General features: G+C 42.5%; 1 protein-coding gene across 8 annotated transcripts in view; it reads right to left on the reverse strand.

The window, feature by feature from the left end:
* FHOD3 (formin homology 2 domain containing 3) overlaps nt 1-20,735 on the reverse strand; it is a 434,907-nt gene that overhangs the window by 373,083 nt on the left and 41,089 nt on the right. For all 8 annotated transcript variants that reach the window (XM_090285641.1, XM_090285640.1, XM_090285639.1 and 5 more), the window contains exon 2: nt 5,940-6,046. In XM_090285641.1, the coding sequence (XP_090141767.1) occupies nt 5,940-6,046 (107 nt within the window). The remainder of the gene's footprint in view (nt 1-5,939; nt 6,047-20,735) is intronic.

Genomic DNA, 20,735 nt, shown 5'->3' on the forward strand with positions numbered 1-20,735 from the left:
GTCCAACGCCTGCCTGCGCTCCCCACTCCTACCTGCTGCCATCTTTGTCCCATTGTACAGTCCAGCATTTGAAGGTATTTAGGGCCATCAAATTCCACTGTCCACTCAGCACAGGAGCTCATTCTCTCTTGTCTGACTCACTGCAACATTTGCAGGAATAGGCTCCCTCAAGTAGTGGAATCACCTGGTGGGGGCTTTAAAAAGCCTGAGCCCACCTCCAAGGTCTGATTTCATTGGTCCAGGGCTAGGCATGGGAGGGAAGTTTTAAAAGTTCCTCAGTGGGTTGCAATATACTCCACGGTCCAGAACCTACGCTGTAGATTCCTACCCCAGCATCCAACTACCAGGGCAGCTTTTTAAAAGGCAAGATTCTCAGACCCAGGCCAAACTTTCTGAAGCAAGCACCTAGAAACCAGCATTTCTAAACAGCTCTCTCCCATGGAATTCAGAGGCAGCCGCCTCAACACTGGTCCAGAGCTGGTGTGCAGGGCCCCCTTTGCTACCTGCCTCAGCCCGGCACTGAACTCACCCTGACAGCACCTTTTGTTTTAAAGGGCCAGTTTTCTCCCCCACCATGACCAGAGACAGTTCTTGGTGACTGCACCTTGAGCCTTGCTCGGCACTGAGACAGGAGACCCTTAATACCCTTCACTGATTTGCCAAAAGGGCCTCAGACAACACACCTGCACTCCAAGTTGAAGGTAATCACTTAAGAGAAAAAGGGGGGGGGGGCTCTTTATTGCTTCCCCTCCACACCCTAACCAGAGTCTGTTATAACTTGTAGAGAGTTTATGTTTGTTGTTTGGTTTGGTTTTTCAGGTTCAGTAGGTTTTGGGATTTAGGTTCCAAATATATTTTAGGTGATTTTCCATTCTACCAGGTTTCTATGCAGTTGTGACTGGATGGGGTTAACTTTTGTAACAGACAATGAGAAGGGAAAACTGCTTCTTACTCCTACAAACTTGACATTTGGGGATGCAAAGAACTCTTTGGGAATTTGATAAAAGGCTGCTGAAACCCCTCCCCACCCGAAAACCCTGCACAAGAACCAACTGTGCAGAAACCTCAGGGATTCATGAACCCCACACACACATGGGGCCTTGGTGCCATTAGGTGTCTAAGCATCCAACCAGAGGTCTCCCCAAACCCCTTCATCCCTCAAACGTGTCCACTGCAAAGCTGGCAGGACCAAGCCCACTCATCCCTACAGACCCCACCTTCTTCATTTCTGAGCCTCAAGCCTCACACTGCCAGGCTCTCCCCACCCCCACACAAGCCTTGGAGACATGAGCAGGGGTGGTATGAATATTTACCAGCCTCTGTGGCAGATGAGCAAACAAAGATAAGCAGCAGCTGTCTTCAGGGCTGACCCGTGGGAGTCAAGCCAAGGAAAAGGGGAATGCTCCAAGTTACTCAAAGTGAGGAGCACCTGGGGTTGCTTACACCACACCCAGCAACCACACTGGTCCTTAGAATGTCTCCAAAGCACTGAGCTTCTCAGGTCCACTCTTAGCTCTTCCATGCTTCCACCTACGGCCTCCTCCACCCCACCTTCTCTGGGACAGTACCCTGCAGACCTCAGCTGGCACTAGCTCCCTTTCAGAGGCAGTGGCAATAAGCGAAAAAGGCAGGGGGTTCTGGCCCAGCTCTGCCCTGAGGGCAAGGCTCTAGCTTTGGTTTTCTTTAAAAAAGAAAAAGAAGAGAAAAGAAAAGAGGAAAGGAAAGGAACAGAAAGGAACAGAAAGAAATGGAAAGGAAAGGAAAAAAGAAAAAAATGCCTAGGCCCTTCCAGGTCTAAAATCCAATGACTTCCATCCATTTCAAAGTATCGTCTTCTCAAATTCTGACTGTAATTATAGTAAGGGCTACTCGTTTTGAGTATGTATTATATGCAGGAAACTAGCTTACTGTTTTAGATATATCATCTCATTTTACCTCACAGCCCAAGGAGGCAGTATTGTGATTATATCATCTCCACTGAAAGGAAATTGGGTTTCAGAGAGGTGAAGTAACATTCCCATGGTTGCACATCCACGAGACTAACCACAAAGCCCACGCCCCTAACCACTCAGCATGCTGCTCTATGCTATGCTCTCCTCAGACCCCAGAGCCCCTCTTGGAATCCTGCTGAAACAGGGAGGGAAACAGGATTGGTTAATAATGTCCTCATTATATAAATAAATTTTATTAACTCTTATCAGAGGAAAAGTGGCTTGCCCAAGGTCACACCATGGCAGGGTCAGGCATAATAATCCAGAAGCTTCGGGGATTCTGTTTCCACTACTAATTTCCCCAGCCTTGGAAGGCAGTGAACAGACCTGCTAGCATAATAATTGCTTTGTCCTTCCACTTTTGAAGGTCTTTGCCCTCTTCTCCAACTAGCTATAGCTTGAGTGATAATTCTAAACAAGGGGTGAGTTAATTTTTAGTCCTGGCATAAAAGAGCAGGGTAATGAACAAGAACAAAGAAACAAACTCCTTCAGCAAGGAAAATTCACTCAGAACACACTGTATAAAGAACACCATCGTTTTCACGTAGCTTGCCACACAGCTTCATCAGATGGTCACAGCATGAGGAGATATTTTGTTATAATTCAAAGAAATCGAGAGAAGAATGGTATTTCATTTGACCTCTTCATGCCTAAAAAGAGCAATTGTTAACTAGGAAGAAATTATATTTTAACTCCCATTCGTGGGAGACATAACTTCTCAGGCACACAGACGGCCAAATACCACACTTCCAGGAGAGAACCTGGGAGGGATGCTCAGTGTGGTGATGCTGCAAACATGCCCAGACACCTCCCACCTGTGCAGGAGGGTGCAGCCTGCAGGCAGCTTCCAGCCAGCTCTGCCAGTGCTCAGTGGTGGTAAATAACCAGGGGAAACCCGTGGTGACCTGGCACTGCCGGGACAGTATGATCCTGGCATGTCTTCTGCAATCCGGGCCAGGGACAGAGGGGCCTGCCCACTAGAGATCAGTAAAAGTAGCTTCTTCATGCTTTTCTGGACAAACAGAGTGTCATCTTGAGTGCATTTCAGGGACAAGGGGTGGGTCACCACAAAGACTATTTCAAAAACATAAACCCCACATCTGGGGTGAATTTTGGGCACACCTGTCAAACGTGCAGCTACCCAATAGCTTTGGGGCTTCTGTCTCCTGTTTGCAGTTGCCCATGTCATGAGCTCTGCCTTCTTGCCATCATTGATTTCCCCATCATCGTGTGCTGTCAGGGTGCAGAAACGTGGTCAAGTACCATGGGCCCAGGGCCAGGTGATGATTCGGAAGGGAACAGAGTAGGGAAGTAAGCCCAGGATCTACACTGCTGACCTTGCAGCAGGGTCATTGGCCCTTTAGGAGGGGCAGGAGAGAACCTTGCATGGACCAACCTTATGTCACCAAAGGTGCAAATGTACATCCTGAGTAGAACCTAAAGTGCCTTTGTCTAGATGCTCCTGGGATGGAGGAAGAATAAACACATACCTGGGAGATATTGTGGGTTTAGTTCCAGACCAAGGCAATAAAACAAGTCTCTCAATAAAGCAAGTCTCTCAATAAAGTAAGTGCAATATTTTTCTGGTAGAGGGCCTTGCCTTCAGTGTGTAAAAAAGGCAATATCCATGAAGCACAGTAAAGCGAAACACAATAACATGAGGTATGCCTATATAGACTCAGGAATTGGCCATACCTATGTTCAGACTTGGCTCTACCATCCACTGGCTCTGCAGACTATATGTGTAATTTAACTTCTTACCCTTAGTTGTTTCAAATAAAAAATGGTGATGATAAAATCCAACCACATGACTGTTAAGAGAATGAACTACTAAATAAACATACAATGAATAAGGTGCCTAGTATAGTGGTTGGAATGGCAAGTGCTCCATAAAGGTTATTTTCTTCCCGACTCTTAATTCTTGATATTGTTGTCTAATATATTAACACTTTTTTCCCCTAAACTGCTATCTACCTCTAAATCATTCAACTTTTGATAAGAGAGGGAAAAAAATCAAACAGCACATGGTCTTTAAGCGTAACACCACTAGAGATATTTTTCAACTTGACAGTGATTTACTCATAACACTCCTGGATCAATGAGCCATGAAGTCACCCAATTAGACTGCCATCCAGCCTGAATTATGGCATCTTATATATAAGGATATCATGGTCAAATACTTTGTAAAAAGTATAGCAATGGAATTTCCTCAAGACTATTGGTCTAATAATAGTAATTTTAAAATGATGATGAGCAGAATCTGATGTGACTTAATAATGATACCCCCTCATGTATGTATAGCCATACACTGTTGGCCTGGTCCTTGGAACCACTCAGGAGACAGGAAGGGCAGCCTCACAGAACCTTGCTGGTTCCCACCAAGGACCCTGGTTCCCTTGCAGCTCATGACATTCAGGAATCCTCCCATTCCCCTGGCCATCAATGTTCATTAAGCACCTATAAGGTGTTGAGAAAATGCTAGGCACTGGATATTCAAACAGGTCTAGGTCTGACCTAGTAGTTTTAGCAGAGAAGAGGGACAATTAAGGGAAAATGGACCATAAGTTGTGATGGGTGATAAAGCAGGGGAAATCCAGGAATTTATCAGTACACAGTCGAGTCAAGTAGGAAACTGAACTAACCAAGGCTCCCTTCTTTTTTTTTTGTTTTTGTTTTGTTTTGTTTTGTTTTGTTGACCCTTCCATGAAAAATCAGTATTCTCAGATAATATTCATCTGACTGTAATACAATAGTCCCTCTCTATATCGCGATTCACTTATTGCAGCCTCACTGTATCGCAGGATTTTTTAAAATATTATATTTAATTATTTATCACGGATTTTTGGCTATATCATGGGGTTTTGCGGTACTGTATACGTATGTTGTTAAAGTTACATAGGTTTAAGAGTGTAGAATAAATGTAAGGTTCCTACTTTGCAGGGGGGTCTATAACGTAATACCCTTAATAAGTGAGGGAATACTGTATATTTTTAACTCAAGCAAGGTAATGTCAAAATCACTTTTAAGGAGATCCCTGACCACCAGATTAGGAGAGCTGAGCATTATTTGGAAAGCAACAGGGAGACCCTGAAGTTTTCTAAGGAGGAAGGTGATAAAGTCAGAAATATACTTGACTCTAGATGGATGAGGGATGGAGAAGGAGACAGGGGGCCTCATAAACAAATATAGGAATGGCTGGTTGTATGGGCATAATCCTACAGAGATTTTACTTTCTGTACACATCTTTGATTTTGTATGTGAATTATTTTATTCAGACTCAGCAATCAGAAGTATTAAGTAATTCTAAATGTAGGCTAAAAGCGATGTGATGTGAATTAACATAATTAATAATGGTTTTCAACCACAATGAGTTCAAAAGACAAGATAGTTTAATATGATCTACTAAGGCATCTGCCAAGAAAACAAAATATCCAGTAAGTTATCATTAAAAACAATGTTTAAAACAGTTGTCAATCCACTAAAATCTTGAAAATATTCATTTAATTGTATTTGGCTTTTTTAAAAAAAGGAAACAGGATGTAAATACTGCATGCTTAATTAAACTATACCAGAAACATTCCGACCCCTGAGTAGCCCTGTCAAGAAGAGTTACTCAACTATATGGTGTCAGATGGGCACTGGACACATCGGGGGGATCGCCTCGTAAGTCACGTAAATGTCTAACCACTGTGCTGTACACCTGAAACTAATATAACGTTGAATGTCAACTGTACCTGAATTATTAAAAAAAGAATCGTTACTCAAAAGGCAAAAGGGTTTGCAGTGGCTACATGTGTCACTTGCATTTCCCTTTTTTTGCGTGTGACTGTGAGTAAAGAGAAGGCCAAAGGCATGATGATTTCCTCAAAATATTTCCAGGCCTCCATATACCCCCATTTCCTGGAAGGCCAGGACCAGTCAGCAGGGAGGGGCAATTGTGGCTCTTACCCAGTGTCATCCTGGAAGCCTTCTAGCTCGTCCCGTTGCTCTGCCAGGGTGGCCTCCAGGTCCAGGTAGGTGCCGTTGTGGGAGAGCTGCAGCGTGCAGTCGTCGAGCTGCGGGAGAGAGAGCCTGGTAAGCCAGCCTGCTCCTGGGATGGGGACTCGGTGGAGAAACCACCTCACGTTGCCCTCCTGTGGTTTTAAATCACACATTATTCCAAAATTCAGATCTTAATCAGAAGAGGTAGTGTGTTTGTGTAAACAGGGAGCAAAGTGCCCACCGAGTGGACAAATATGACACCTATGAAGGGAGAGGCATTGACGGGGCCCAATAGACGTAGGTGGGGGGAGGGGAGAGAAGGAGCCCTTTGCACACTGGGCTAGTGCCACTTGCTACTGTGAGGGACCCAGGAGAATCTATGGACTTGGGGAGTGGAAACCAAGATCACAGTGCTGATGTGAACATGGATTAAGAGTCACAGAGTTCAAAAAGCAAATTTGGTGGGGAAAACACACTGTTTCATTTGATTCAGTGAGAAGCCTACTTACACAGATTCTGTCATACTTGGTACATTACAATTAATAGTTGCTCAATAAACATTTTTACAATTGAACTGAAAGAAACATCCTCTATTTGGATGACATCATATCCAAATTATAACATATCACAGAGGACATGAGGTTTCTTCTGTTACTAGTCTCAATTTTTAAAAATGTATTTAACAAATACTTATATGTTATTAATTATGTTCCATGCATACTTCTAAGCATTTTGCATATGTTATTTCATTTGAGCCTCACATGAACTTTATTCAGTTCTATTGTTATCCTTACTTTACAGGTGATAAAACTGAGGCAGTGAGAGAAACAAGTTATTTGCCCGATGTCCCATCTGGTAAATGATAGAGCAGGGATTTGGAACCAGCAGTTTGACTAAAGATCATGCTCCCATCCACTAAGCTCTGATTCTCTCTGTGGCTTGAGACCTACAGTCTTGCAATATGCAGCTTATGGTATCTGAGTTTCTGGTGTGACCAAGGTGACACCATGTGTTTGTCAACCCCCTTCCCTTTCTCTGCTGGACACACAGACCAACATATCCCAGCCTTACACTGGGGCTTTGGCCTTGTAACTGAGTACCGACCGACGGAGTATGGGTGAAAGTGACCAAGGCCCCCAGCAGGCCTGGCCATGACACCACTGCACAGCCTTCTGCTTCTCTCCTCTTGCCTGAGGCCAGATGCAGAGGAGCCAGTGGAGGACTCCAAATTCTAGAAACCACCAGAGCCCTGGATGGAGGAGCTCAGGTTCCAGAATCAATGCATGGAACAGGGCCCTTCACCACCCAGCCTCCGCTAGACAGTGACGAGGGCAAGACAGGAGCCTTTGCAGTGGTGAGTCATGAAGACTTCGGGGTGGTGACAGCAGCATCACATCACATTTAAAGTGGTCAATATACATAAAAATAAAGGAAACTAATTTTACCAAAGATTAAAATTGACATGATGAGGAAATCCAAATGCATAACTTCATGCTCGATTTCTTGGGCTACAGGGTGGCTCTTATTCATCTACTAACTGAGTTAAGGTTCTTATTTCAAAATGACAGGAGATTGCAGCTAAAATCAAGGCAAATATGTGGCTACTTTAAAACATCTAAGTGAACATTTGATAATACTTCCACTGTGAGATTTCAAAAGAGGAATTTGTCTCTTTTGATAAAAAAAGCTTTGCTTATTATCCTCAGCAAGATGAATGGAGACTGTTATCTTGTCTAGAATCAGCATTTATAAGAGGCTGCTTATTCTTTTTAATCTTATAAAATCAACTTTATTGAAATATAACTTACAGTAAATTGCATAGATTTTAAGTGTAAAGTTTGATGAGGTTTCTTTTTTCTTTTTTCTTTTCAATTAGAGACCCCGCAGGTCTGTGTTTCTGGTTATCCTCAACAGAATGAAAGGAATTTGTTCTTTATTATTTGCAAGAAATGCTTAAATTGTTTGAAGGGGTTAATCCTATTTGATTCACCTGTTTTATTTCTCTCATAACAAACTGTTCCTCTAAGGGCATGCTGGTGAGTTTCGGCATTCCTGACTGGCACTTGCAGATGGATCATCTGATCCGAGAAAGCATTTAAACCCAGGAATCAAATTGGCCAAACTCATGGTACTGTGGTGTCACCCATGGCTTGGAGAAATACACAGCCTGCGGAACCAGCAGACAGGAATGATTTCCTGCAGAAGGCATCTCCTGGGCCAAGGGTCTCCTGAGGACTGAAATCAGATGTTATCATTTCTAGATGGAAAATTCCATTAGGAACTGGACCTGTTAACACATACACTGGACCATGTACAGAGCTGGACTCATTGCAGCTCCTTCTAGCTTTTAACTCCTACAGGTGTTGTTTACTAATGAAAGCTCACTTGGTCTGTTCCGTGGACAGCATCAGCACATGTGCTAATTTTCAATCCCACATATAATCAACAGCCTAGAAAATGAGGATAATGCAAACGCTTTAGCCCCTAGAAACAGGTGAGCCCAGAGAAAGAAGCTTTTGCATAGAGAGTTTCTGCTTCTCCTTAAGGGGGACTGAATCATTCTGAGGCTGTGCTCCACACTCAGGCCCGACGAGAGACCCCAGTAAGGGAGGCCATGCTGCTCCGGTGTGGAGAAGGGCAGAATGTGCACATACATGTAGTATAACTTCTCCCACCACGGCCGATGTCAGGCTAACAACGTGAAGTCACTAAGCACGGAGTTGCAAAAAGATATGCAGGGGCTCACCAATATATAGTATGTTTACCATTCAGATATGAGATGTCAAAAACCTCGAAAGCATAAGTAGCAGTAAAATGTAATAAAACAATTAGGAAGTGCCATGCTTAGAGTTATTATTTTTATTTCTGGGTTGTTTTTATTAAAGTATAGTTGACATACAATATTGTATTAGTTTTAGTTGTACAACATAGAGATTTGACATTAGTATACCATATGAGTGATCACCACTCTGAGTCTAGTTAAACCATCTGTCATTGTACAAAGTTATTACGATATTACTGACTATATTTACTGTGCTGTACATCACATCCCTCTGATTTATTAATTTTATAACTAGAAGTTCATGCTTTATTATATTAGTTTTACTACAACTTATTAATTGTATATTTATATTGTTAAGTTTGTAATAACAGCTATGTTGAGCAACTGACTCACAAAATCCCCAAGAGTACCCATCAGTCTTCTCAAGCCCCCCAGGCCTAAAGTGGAAATAGCAAGGAATGCATGAAAGGCTGAGAGACCCTGTCCTGGGCTTTCAGCCCTCACCACCCCAGCCAGCCCTATGCTCTTCTGAGTTAGGGTGGAAGTGGGGATTCCTGGTGGCCAGCAGATATAGCCCTTACTGGTGACGGTGGCTATTTTGCACATCTTCTCCACCCTATACCTTCCGATTTCATTCCCAGCAGCCCAAGGTGAATGTCTGGTTTTCCTCAACACTCACCCTGCCCACCAAGTGTCAGTCTTAACATGCTCCCAGCCAGCCCAGAAGCACAACAGGAAGCCTCCCAGCTCCACGGCCTTCTGAGAACAGAGTCCCAAAACCTTAGAACTGCCTGTTCTCATCAACCCTCCCCTCACATTCAGGGCATCATTAACTATTACCATTTCCATAGTTCAATTTGAACAAAATTATATGTCAGGCACAGGCTGGGCACCAAGCAACACATAAACACTCCCTTCCCTCAAAAATCATTTTATTGAGTAAGTATGACACACAAATAGAACACATAAGAGAATAAAAAGCCATTCAGACCAACTGTCAAATGTGTGGCAGTTCATCCTCAGTTGGATTCCTTCTCTGTAATTAGCAGCCACAGCCTCTGAGACCCACGCTTCCTCCACAAAACTGCCCCAGTCCCTCTTCCGGGAGAAAGGCTGCCATGCCATTACTTCCTAAGCTGGTGTGTCATGGCCCTGCTGCCTCTGCTTAATAGTTTAGCCATTTGTGCTAGCAAGTCCTTCAAGTAAAACAGAAACAATGACTATGTGCCTTTTCATCCCTTCAGAAGTGCGTGTGGAGTCCTCACAGTAGGGCTACAGCAAGGGGGCAAGGTCAGATGCCACCGCCCTTAGTGAGCCAGGACACATGGCCACAAGAGAGGTCCCACAACACAGGCTGCCTGTGAAGACACCAAACGAATCAACACACACTGTCCACTCCATCCCACAATACAAACCCCACCTCATCTTCACACCTGAGACACACGAGATTAATATTTAAACCATCACATCAGCCAAGGAATAAGAAGAAAGGGCTTTTTTGCTGGACTAACACTTGGAAATAATGTGTCAATATTTTGGTGAGGTGGCTTTAGGTGTCATTTTTTACAAAGCAATTGATAGGTACACTAAATGAATTCTTTGGTTTTGTCAGGGATGCCTCAGTAACAGTTATAAAAGAATACAACAGTGTGATGAGGCAGTGAGTGGAGGTTCATTCCAATCTGGCTATTATAAATATTCAGACGGAAATATCCAGACTTTGCCTGCAGAATGAAGGACTCAGACACCTCCCTGCCAGACTAGTTCCTCACAGGGAACCTCAGTTCCTACTTACCCAGAGGCAACATGATCCCTTCCCTTGGCCTCTCCTGTCAACTGTCTTCCCGAATGACTTAAGGGCCCTGGAATTTCCTGACTCCAACAATTTTCATGTCAACCCTTATCCCCTGGCAGCATGTCCCCTGTACTCCTTTCTTGGCTCTAGGCTCAGTGGCCGGGACACTGCCGGGCACTTCAGGACATAAGACAAAGCCGGGAGCCATGTGGGAAGATAACGTTACAGGGCTATTATAAAAGTGCCGCGTTAGGGAAGTTTAGGGGCAGCAACAGTGGCAGAGCAGGAAGACTTCAGATCAGGTTGCAGGCTGTAAACGGGGGGCCAGGATTCTGGTGGAGGGTGGGGTGCTCAGGAGGGAATCAGTCACAGATCCAGAAGAAGGGACCCCTGCAAATATCCTGGAATTCTGTGCCACTCCTCCGGGGTCAAAGCAAACCATGGAAATGGGCCCTCGATCTCTGGGGACATGGAAAGAGCCCTCCACTCCTTGCAGACAGGTTGCACAAGTCACTCTGGGGTTCTTTTGACCATTCCTACAAAGAAGACACTGCATTCAAAAAGGAAGGGCAGACTCACCGCCCTGGGGAAAAAAATATCTAAAACAAGGCTGATGTCCCATCTGGATTTATACTCTTTTCTTCCCTTAATCCAGTACAGTGGCATGTTACTAGGGTGATTTAATGATTATCCAGGTTTGGCAGCTGGTCCACAGTGAGCCTTAGTCTAAGCAATAAAATTTATTGTAACCCTGAAATAGATTTACACGGAACCATTCTATAAATACAAATGAGGACTATCCTTTAAGCTAATTTTGGTAATAGTTCAGAAGTGAGGAAATATATGCTGATTGTTAAAAGAAAAGCTAAAATAAATGTCACTTGCTTATGTCATTTAATTAGTTCCTCCTTTCTCTCCCTGGACCCACATCCCTTGCAATGTGATTTTGCAGCTCCTTCCATCAATACATGGATCTTTCTCTACTTCCTGAATCCAGGCTGGCCTGTGTCTTGCTTTGTCTAATGAGGTAGCAAACGTGACAGCAGAGACTTGAAAGATACTTGCTCACTGAGGCGGACTGTCCCTTCTTGCAGTTCTTGGATCTCTGCCGCCACGTGAAGAAGCCAGGGTTAGCCAGCCTCCAGGATGCCTCATTGCTCCTGCTGCCCCCTCTGACAGCCTGCCAACTGCCATACACTGCATGAGCCAGGCCGGATCAGCCACCCTTCAGCTGATGACAGACACAGCACAGAACCCAGCAGAGATCAGTCCAACTGGCCCCAACCAGAAGAACTTCTCAGCGGACCACAGACTTGTAAGAAACATATTATGGTTGTGGATGTAAGTCCATCTCCTCTTCCCATGAGCAAAGAGCCACAACACACAGGCAGACGGCAGGGGTTGCAATTTCACACTGGAAGTGCTCGGTGCCTGGATCGGAAGTGGGCAAGAGGCTCACCCCACCAAGGTGCCCTCTGAGTGTGCCATGACACTGCAACTCAAGGCAGGAATGCCACCACCATCCCCAGCCCTCAGATACCTCAGAGCATACACCCCTGGCACTGCCCCTGCCGCTCCCAGAGCCCAAGCCCAACTGCAGACCACGGATAGTGGCAGTTGCTGGGTGGAAAGGCCTGGAACACATGGGAGTAGGGAAGCAGTCAGCTGAAAACCGCTCCCAGGGAAGAGAGGAGCAGTGAGTTGTGGCTCTAAGCCCCCAGAGCGTGTTTCCTCGCCTCACTGTACTTCACTTACACACGCACAATCGAAGATAAAAGTATGGAGGCTTTCAAGACTTCCAAGACAGCAGCTGACTGCACGGTCACACAGCCACAAAGCCACCCTGCTCCTGGCTAAGATGTGACACGCTGCTCTGACCTTGTCTCGCTCCAGGGCCAGGTTTACTGTGAGCCCCCTGAGTGCCCGACTTTGTGCTCACCCAGCTCTGAGAGCTGGGCAAAGGCAGTCAACATGTGTCTGTCCAACCGTCAGTTCTGAGAAAGTTACACCCGTCTTCCCCACAGACAGTGCTTCCGTTGCTAGGCAGTCATGAAGCCTGTGGCTTCCTTCAATGTTCTGGTTCCTTCTAAAGGCAGCAGAGATAAGAAACTGGGCTTCGATAACCACCAAAAGAAGTCAGGAAAGACAGCTTTCCAGCAAGCAGTGCTACGTGTTCCCTTCAATTCTAGATAATACCTACACAAGACCCTGGCTCAGCCATTCAAGCTTTTGTGGGCAATGGTGCCCCCCTACTCACAACGGCCACCTCAAAGGGACAAGGCAGAGGGTACACACCTCTGCCATTTCCTAAGACGGGCAGTGAGGACATGGCATTCATTTCATTATCCTTCAAACTATACATATGCTTCATGTTTATTCCTTTATGTGCATAATACATTTCACAATAACAAATGATTCAGTTCGTATAAAGAGCTCATTTTTCATATATAAAAAATACGTATAATGTTTGGTTTTCTTAAGAAAAGATCAAATGAAACTAATTTACATGATATCAGAAGAAAATAGGTCCTGTTGGCTAATCCCAACAAAACACATTAATAATTTTAAATTCCTATGGGCCCATTTGGAACAACATAGATACCACAGATACTTTAATAAATGTTCTAGGGTGAAGTAGGAGGGTATTTTTGAAGATTCAGCATACATGGATTATGAAATAATATGCATATATTTACCCTGAAAGCGGTTGGATTTTAGTTCCTCAGAAACCTTTAATAAGCTACGTTATTAGTGGCCACCCACCCCAATGAGAGAAGCGATGTCCTCAAATTGAATTAGTCAGTTTCCAAATCAAGTCCCAAATTTCTATTTGAGTCAACAAAATTGTACAGCTCACCAACCAAAGGCAAAGGTCTCTGCCAAATTCTACAAGACAGACAAAGGCCAGATTTCTCCCACGAAAAGCTTAAACTGAAGGGGTGTGATAATCTGGTAAATATTTGAATTCTTTTAAAAGACCTTTGTATCATTAAAGAAATAACCAAAAATGCATTAAGTTTCTCTCCTGAAAAAGGCTGGCCTATATTTACTTCCATTTATAGGTATCTTTTTCATTTTGTTTCACTTCAGTCAAGTTGAAAAATAATGTCAGCACTAAGATTCAGAATTCTTATTGACCCATTATCATTCATTCACTCACTCATTCAAATTACTAATCCTTTCCTGTTCTCCTAATCTGGGCCAGGTACTGTGCCATGTCCTAGGGACCCAGCCAGGACTATGGCAGGCCAGGTCCCAGGGCACTCAGGGCTATGGATGGAACAGACCACCAACAGCTGGTGGGAGTTCAGGGATATGAGGAGGACAAAGAGTCAGTTACCTCTGCAGTTTCTGTCCCTGTTTTCATTGGGGGAGGAGGACAGGTCCTGGGGAGCTGAAGGATGATGGATGCAAAAGCCCAAAGGAAGGCCAAGAGCTCCAGAGCCAGAACCTTATGACCCCAGGATATTTTATACTCGTTTCTAGAGCAACAAGAAGCTGTGAAATGGTTGTAAACAGGTGCATGCAGGACCAGCTGTGCAAGGTAGGGAAGGAAAGAGCAGACAAGTGAAGAGGCCACTGCTGGAATTGGGGGCCATTTCAAGGCAGCTGGGACAATCATGGAAGCAGTGGAAATGGAGAGAGGAGAAGGGAGAGCAGTGATACAGGGATAGGGAGGGAAGGGAGAAAGGAAAACTCAAAGTGACTTGGTGATTGATCAAATGTGGAGGTGTCCAAAAGACAGAGGCAAAATCTCGGGTTTCTTGCTTGAGCAAATTAATAAATACTGGTACCTTTCACAAACATGGGAAAAATTAGACAAAAAGCTCTGGGGGCAGGGAGATAGGATAAAATTGGGATTTTTGGTTATTGTATGTCACATCGAAAGCAAGTGGAGACATTGAATAGAAAAGTTGATTTGGGGGGCTTGGCATGAATGAAAACGGAGCCGTTGAAATCCCACAAGTGCGTTGACGTGCCTAAAGATACCAACTAACTTTTTGTGTCTTGAGGATCTGTAGGGGTGTCTCTTTTTTCATTCCTGATATTGGTCATTGGTGCTTTCCCATTTTTTTCTTTAAGACTTTAGGATCAGCTCTTTATTCATTTACTAGTCTTTTGAAAGAACCAACATTTTTTAAAGATTTTATTTATTTATTTTTAGAGAGAGGATGAGGGAAGGAGAAAGACAGAGAGGGAAACATTAATCTAAGAGAGAAAAATTGGTTGGACCCTGACTGGGCACTGAACCCACAACCCAGGCATGTGCCTGACCAGAATCAAACTGGCAACCCCTCACTTTGCAGGACAATGCCCAGCCAACTGAGCCACACAGTCAGGGCTTGAAAGAACCAACTTTTGATTACATTGCTTTTCCATTAAATTTGTTTTCTATCTCATTAATTTGTTTTTATCTTTATCGTTTCCTTCCTTCTACATCCTTTGTGTTTAATATGCTGGTATTTTTCTAATGTCTAACATCTTAAGATTTTCTATCTTTCTTCTTTTCAATCTTGTACACCTTAAGACTAGAATTTTCTCCTAACTAGGGTTTAGCTACAGCTCACAAGATCTGATATGGCATATATTCATTATCTTCGGTCCAAAATATTTTCTAAATTTCACTGGAAATTCTTCTTTAACCCATGGGTTATTTAAAAGTATATTACATACTTTCCAAATATTCAGGAATTTTCTAATCTCTCTTTTAGCATTGGTTTCTAGCTTAATTTATGGCCAGAAAATGTACTCTGTATGATACAAACTCTAAGATTTCTTGCAACTCTCTATGACTCAGTGGAAAGAATGTGTACTCCACGGCTGCAGCATTTGTTCACTGGGACTCTCAGGTCTCCCCTGTCCTTACTGCTTTTAATCAGCTTGTTCTATAGAGAGGTATATTAATATCCCACTTCTTTTCTATTTTTCCTTTCAATTCTGCCAATATTTATTTATTTTGTTTGTTTGTTTGTTTACATTTCCTAGGGGACTGATCCTTTTAGCACTATGAGATTTCTTCTTTATCTCTAGCAATGTTTCTTACCTTAAAGATTATGTCTCCTGTTACTAATATAGTTATACCACTTTCTTTTGGTTAGTGCTCCATGATGTACCTTCTTCTAGTCTTTTACTGACAACATTTGGTGCCCATGTATTTAAAACGTGTCTCTTGTAAGTAGAATGTAGCTTTTCTGAATTCAATCTGAGATTTAGTTTTCAGATAAAAGTATTTCATTGAAGTCTATTAATCTAAAGTAGTTTCTGATGTTTCTGTTCAAATCTACATTTTTACAAAGATATATGCACCCCTATGTTCACTGCAGCATTATTCACTGTGGCCAAGACATAGAGACAACCAGAGTATTCTTCAATAGAGAACTGGAGAAAGAAGATGTGGTATATATATATATACTATGGAATACTACCCAGCCATAAGAAAAGATGAACTACTGCCATTTGTTACAACATGGATGGACCTTGAGAATACTGTATTATGCTAAGCAAAATAAGTCAGAAAAAAGCTAAGAGCATATGATTTTACTTGTATGGGGAATATAAAACTGAAACTCATAGACACAGACAACAGTATGGTGGTTACCAGAGGGGAGGGGGTGAGAGTGGAATAGGTAAGGGGGAAGACAATTTGACTTTGGGTGGTAGGCACAATGCAATATAAATATCATGTAGCATAGAAATGTATACTAGTAAAAAAATTTTTTTAATATATTTTAGCATTTGATCTACTTCTAATTCCTTTTTTGTTCTTTCTTGTCACTTTTTCTTTAATCTACTATTCTTCATTATTCCATATTTTCTTTCTATTATTCTATTTATTCCTAGTTATATATTCATTGATTAATTTTTTTTAGTTATTTACCCTTTATATAATTGCATGGCTTCCTGACTCAGCAGAACCTACTATAAAATGCGTATCGCTTTCCAGACAACTTAAGGGCACTAGACCACTTTAATATAGTCTGTATCTTTTGAGATATTGAAAAATGTTTTGAACCTCAATACATAGTATGGTTTGGGGCAGTCAATATTCATTCAAATTTACCCAATTTTTACCTTGCCTCTTTACATCATTGCTTCCTGCATTTCTGTGATCTATCTGTGATCATCTCCTTCTTCAGTGAGAGTCTGCTGGCAACAGATTTCCTCAGTTCCTATTTTCTAGAAATAGCTTAATTTCACCTTTTTTGTTAACAGCTTTATCGAGATATACTTCACATAGTATATAATTCACCATTTAGAATGTATAGTTCCCTAGCTTGTAGCATATTCACAGAGTAGTACATCCATCACCACAATCAATTTTAGAACATTTCCATCACCCACAAAAGGAGCCATGTATCCATTAGCTGTAACTCCTTATTCCTTCAAACACACCCCCTCTAGCTCCCAGAAATCACTGATCTATTTTCCTCCTCTGTACATTTACCTACTCTAGACATTTCATATAAATGGAATCATACATTATCTTCTGTGACTGGCTTCTTTCACTTAGTACAGCAATTTTCAACCAGTGTGCTGCGAGTGTTTTTAACACTTGCAATACTTGACTAGTCAGGGTCACTGACCTCTTTTCCCTTAGACAGTCAGGTTAAAAAAAAAAAAAATGACAACCTCCAACACAACAAATGCTGTCCAGTGTGAATGAATCAAAATTATAGCTATTTTTTTGTCAGATTGGCAAAAAATATATTTTTTGGTGTGCTGCAGAATTTTAGTAACTAGTTTATGTGTGCCACCAGATGACAAGGGTTGAAAATTTCCAACTTAGTATAAAGTTTTCAAGTTTCATCCATGCTATACCATTTACTTCATTTCCTTTATTGCTCAAAAATATTCCATTTTATGGATATACCACATTTGATTTTTCCATTGATCAGTTGATAGACATTTGGTTGTTTCCACTTTTTTAGCTATTGTGAATAATACTACTATGAACACTTGCGTACAAGTTTTTGTATAGATATATATTTTCATTTCTCTTGAATATTTACAAAAATGGGTAGAATGGCTAGGTCACATGGCACCTCTATGTTTAACATTTTTTTTTAAATGCCAGGTCATTTTCCAAAGCAACCACACAATTTTACATTCCTACCAGTAACGCATGAGAATTCCAGTTTCTCCACAACTTCACCCCAATTGCTTTTTGTTTGTTTTATTTTGTTTTGTTGTTTCATTATAAGCATCCTAATAAATGTGAAGGTCTACCTCATGATTTTGATTTGCATTTTCCTGATGGCTAAGGACTGTGAGCACCTTTTCTTATACTTATTGGTCATTTGCATATCTTCTATGGAGAAATGCCTATTTAAATCCTTTACCCATTTTTTAATTGGGTTATTTGTCCTTTTGTTGTTGAGTTATAAGAGTTTCTTGTATATCCAGGATACAAATGCTTTATCAAATATAAGATTTACAAAAATACTCTCCCAATCTATGAGTTGTCTCTTCACTATCTCAGCAGTGTCCTTTGAAGCACAAATGCTTTTAATTTTGATGAGGTACAATTTACCTATTTTTTCTTTTGTTGTTTGTGCTTTTAGTGTCGTATCACCTTCACTTTGAAGGATATATTTGCAGGATACAGAATTCTAGAACCATTGTTCCATTAGCCTTTGCTTAAGACACAAAATCAAAAATAAAATTATTTGGATGGTGGACACACAATACAATATACAGATGATGTATTATAGAATTGCACACTTGAGACCTATGTAATTTTATTAACCAATGAATTTAATAAAAATTAAATTAAGAATTTCAAAACTAACCACAGAGCATTAAACCCCAATGCAACAACACTGGTCACACAACACTGGCCCTATAAACCAGTCTTGGGGCCACCATGTAACACTGCCTTTGGTTCTGGGATGAGAGCCGGAGGCACCAGTTGACCTACCTGTTCCTCTGATCTGCTTGTGTTACCACATGGGGGGCCTGTCAATGGGGAGGCCCTGTTGCCCAATGTCTCTGCCACACCTAGAACCGTGGTTCTTAAACTTCTGTGTGCACAATAGCCTCCTGGGGAGTGTGTCTAACAGGGAGATTTCCCAGTATTCTAATTCTGAGGGTGTGGGAAGTAGTGGCTCAGGACACTGCTCATTTCCCACCATCCCCAGGTGATCTGATGCAGGGCTCTAGGGTCCACCCTGAGGACAGGTTCCAAAGACACCCAATTTCAGCTCCCATGGGGGAAGGCATAAGTCTCAGGTTAAACTGACATCTGAGAGCAAAAACTTGGGTGGAGGGTAGGGTTATCCAAATCTCTTTGGAACTTTTCCCTCTTTACTGAGTCTCCAGCTCCTTCTTCCTACTCCACCACACCTGCATGCAGAGTTCTTCATGATGAGTCAGTCTGTCATGGGGTCTAAGTGTGTGGGGATTAACCCACCACCCAAGGAAGATCCACTGATATCCTTGGAAAACATGCAAACAGACCGAGAATCCAGCTCCACCTGACATGTTCGACATGAACACCCAGGAACAGGAGCCATACCTCAGGGAAGTCCAGCTGGCCATGACTATGAACTTCTAGGAAGAGCTTTCAAGAACACTACAGGGTGAGCAGACCTCCAGCCAGAAAACCCGGAACATCCACATCACTCCAGAGCTTGCCCAGAAATGGCCCTTGGGAAGAGAAGAAAACTAGCCTCCCATGTAAGAGACCGAGCCATCACACCTCAGGCTGCCATCAAGCCAGTGGCAGAACCCAGGGCCAGCTGGTTATCACCTCCGTAGAACAAGGGAGCCCAGCGCACATCAGGGTGCAAGTTGGCAGCTCACTGATGCCCTCAGTTTGGCCTGTGTGGCATTTTTCAAATATTTTTGGTTAGTTGCCAAAACTTAAAAGAGATTTTACATAAAACACCAAGCTTCCTTTATTTTTTTTTTAAGAATGGGAAGATCCAGAAACCCTGGGCCATCCCTTCTGGGCCCAGGGAGACTGGGCTGAGCAGCACCAACCCTTTATTTGGCACACGTGCTATCCAGGTCCCCTGGGTCACCACCCACCTGGCTCACATCCATGTGGCTGGATCCTGGTTCAGGTAACTCAAAGGTCCTTTTTCTTCAAACACTGCATGATTAAGTGTTCCATTTCTCTGTTTCATTTCAACCATACATAACATCAGTGTTCTTCTCAATGACCAGAGGATTTCAAAATCAGTAGCATAAAATCAGGAAATTTTTTACTCCACTCTGTTCCCTCAGTAATGCATGAACTGTACAATCAGCTGAAATCCCTCAACAAAGCACTCTGTTCTTTAGGAGTTCACCAAGGTTTAGACCGTCTTTAAGATCACCAGCATCCCGGGTACCCAAGTCTGCATCTGCTGCCCCACTCTGTATCCTCGTTTCCATCACCATAGCAGACAGCCCATCGTGAGATGCCTGATGCCCTGCTCCATGGTGGTGCCTCCCCCACTTGGCACGACAAAGTACAGGGCTGGTGAGGGCTCTAATTAAAGACTGAGCTCTGTTCTCCTTGCCACAGCTTTTTAAATCCAATTTAAAAATCCACAGGCATCCGTGTATTTTGAAATTACAACTTGTCTACTTTTAATAGAAAAAAAGAAAAAAAAAAAAAAAAAAAAAAAACCACTGCCCTTGCTCCTGAGTAGAAGCCCACACATCTCTCAGACAGATCTCCTCTGGAACTGCCAGGCACTGACAAACAGTCTTCCAAAGAGCCACACGCGGAAGACAGCAAAAGTAGGAAAACTTCTATTTTAAATGCCATGTGCTCCAAGTAAATATTCCTTGAAAAACCTCTATCATATTGTCATCCTTAAGTCATGTTTGATAAATGTTTGGAAAGAAAAAGTCATCACCTCTCCTGGGATTATTCATGTTACACAGCAACCAGGAGCAGGGCTATCACTGTAACCAGGTTTGGGGGATTTAAAGATCTCATTTGTTAGCAGGATGTGCATTTCTGTAACCAAAAATCAATATTACCAGTACATGACCCTGAGCTGGTGCATTTGAGAGTCTGGAGAATTTGATCTTTGATACAGAAATAACATTCAGTCGAAGATTGTTGAGGATCAAGTTTTTGGTATCAAAGAAAACACGGTATATTTTCTGGTGAGTGAAAATCCACCATGAAATTTTGAATTTATAGATTTTCATTATGAGGTTCAGATCAGTCATCACTCATCATTTTGGG

This window comes from Furipterus horrens, unplaced genomic scaffold (assembly GCF_987537825.1).
Source record: "Furipterus horrens unplaced genomic scaffold, mFurHor1.1.pri manual_scaffold_8, whole genome shotgun sequence".
Classification (NCBI taxonomy): Eukaryota; Metazoa; Chordata; class Mammalia; order Chiroptera; family Furipteridae; genus Furipterus; species Furipterus horrens.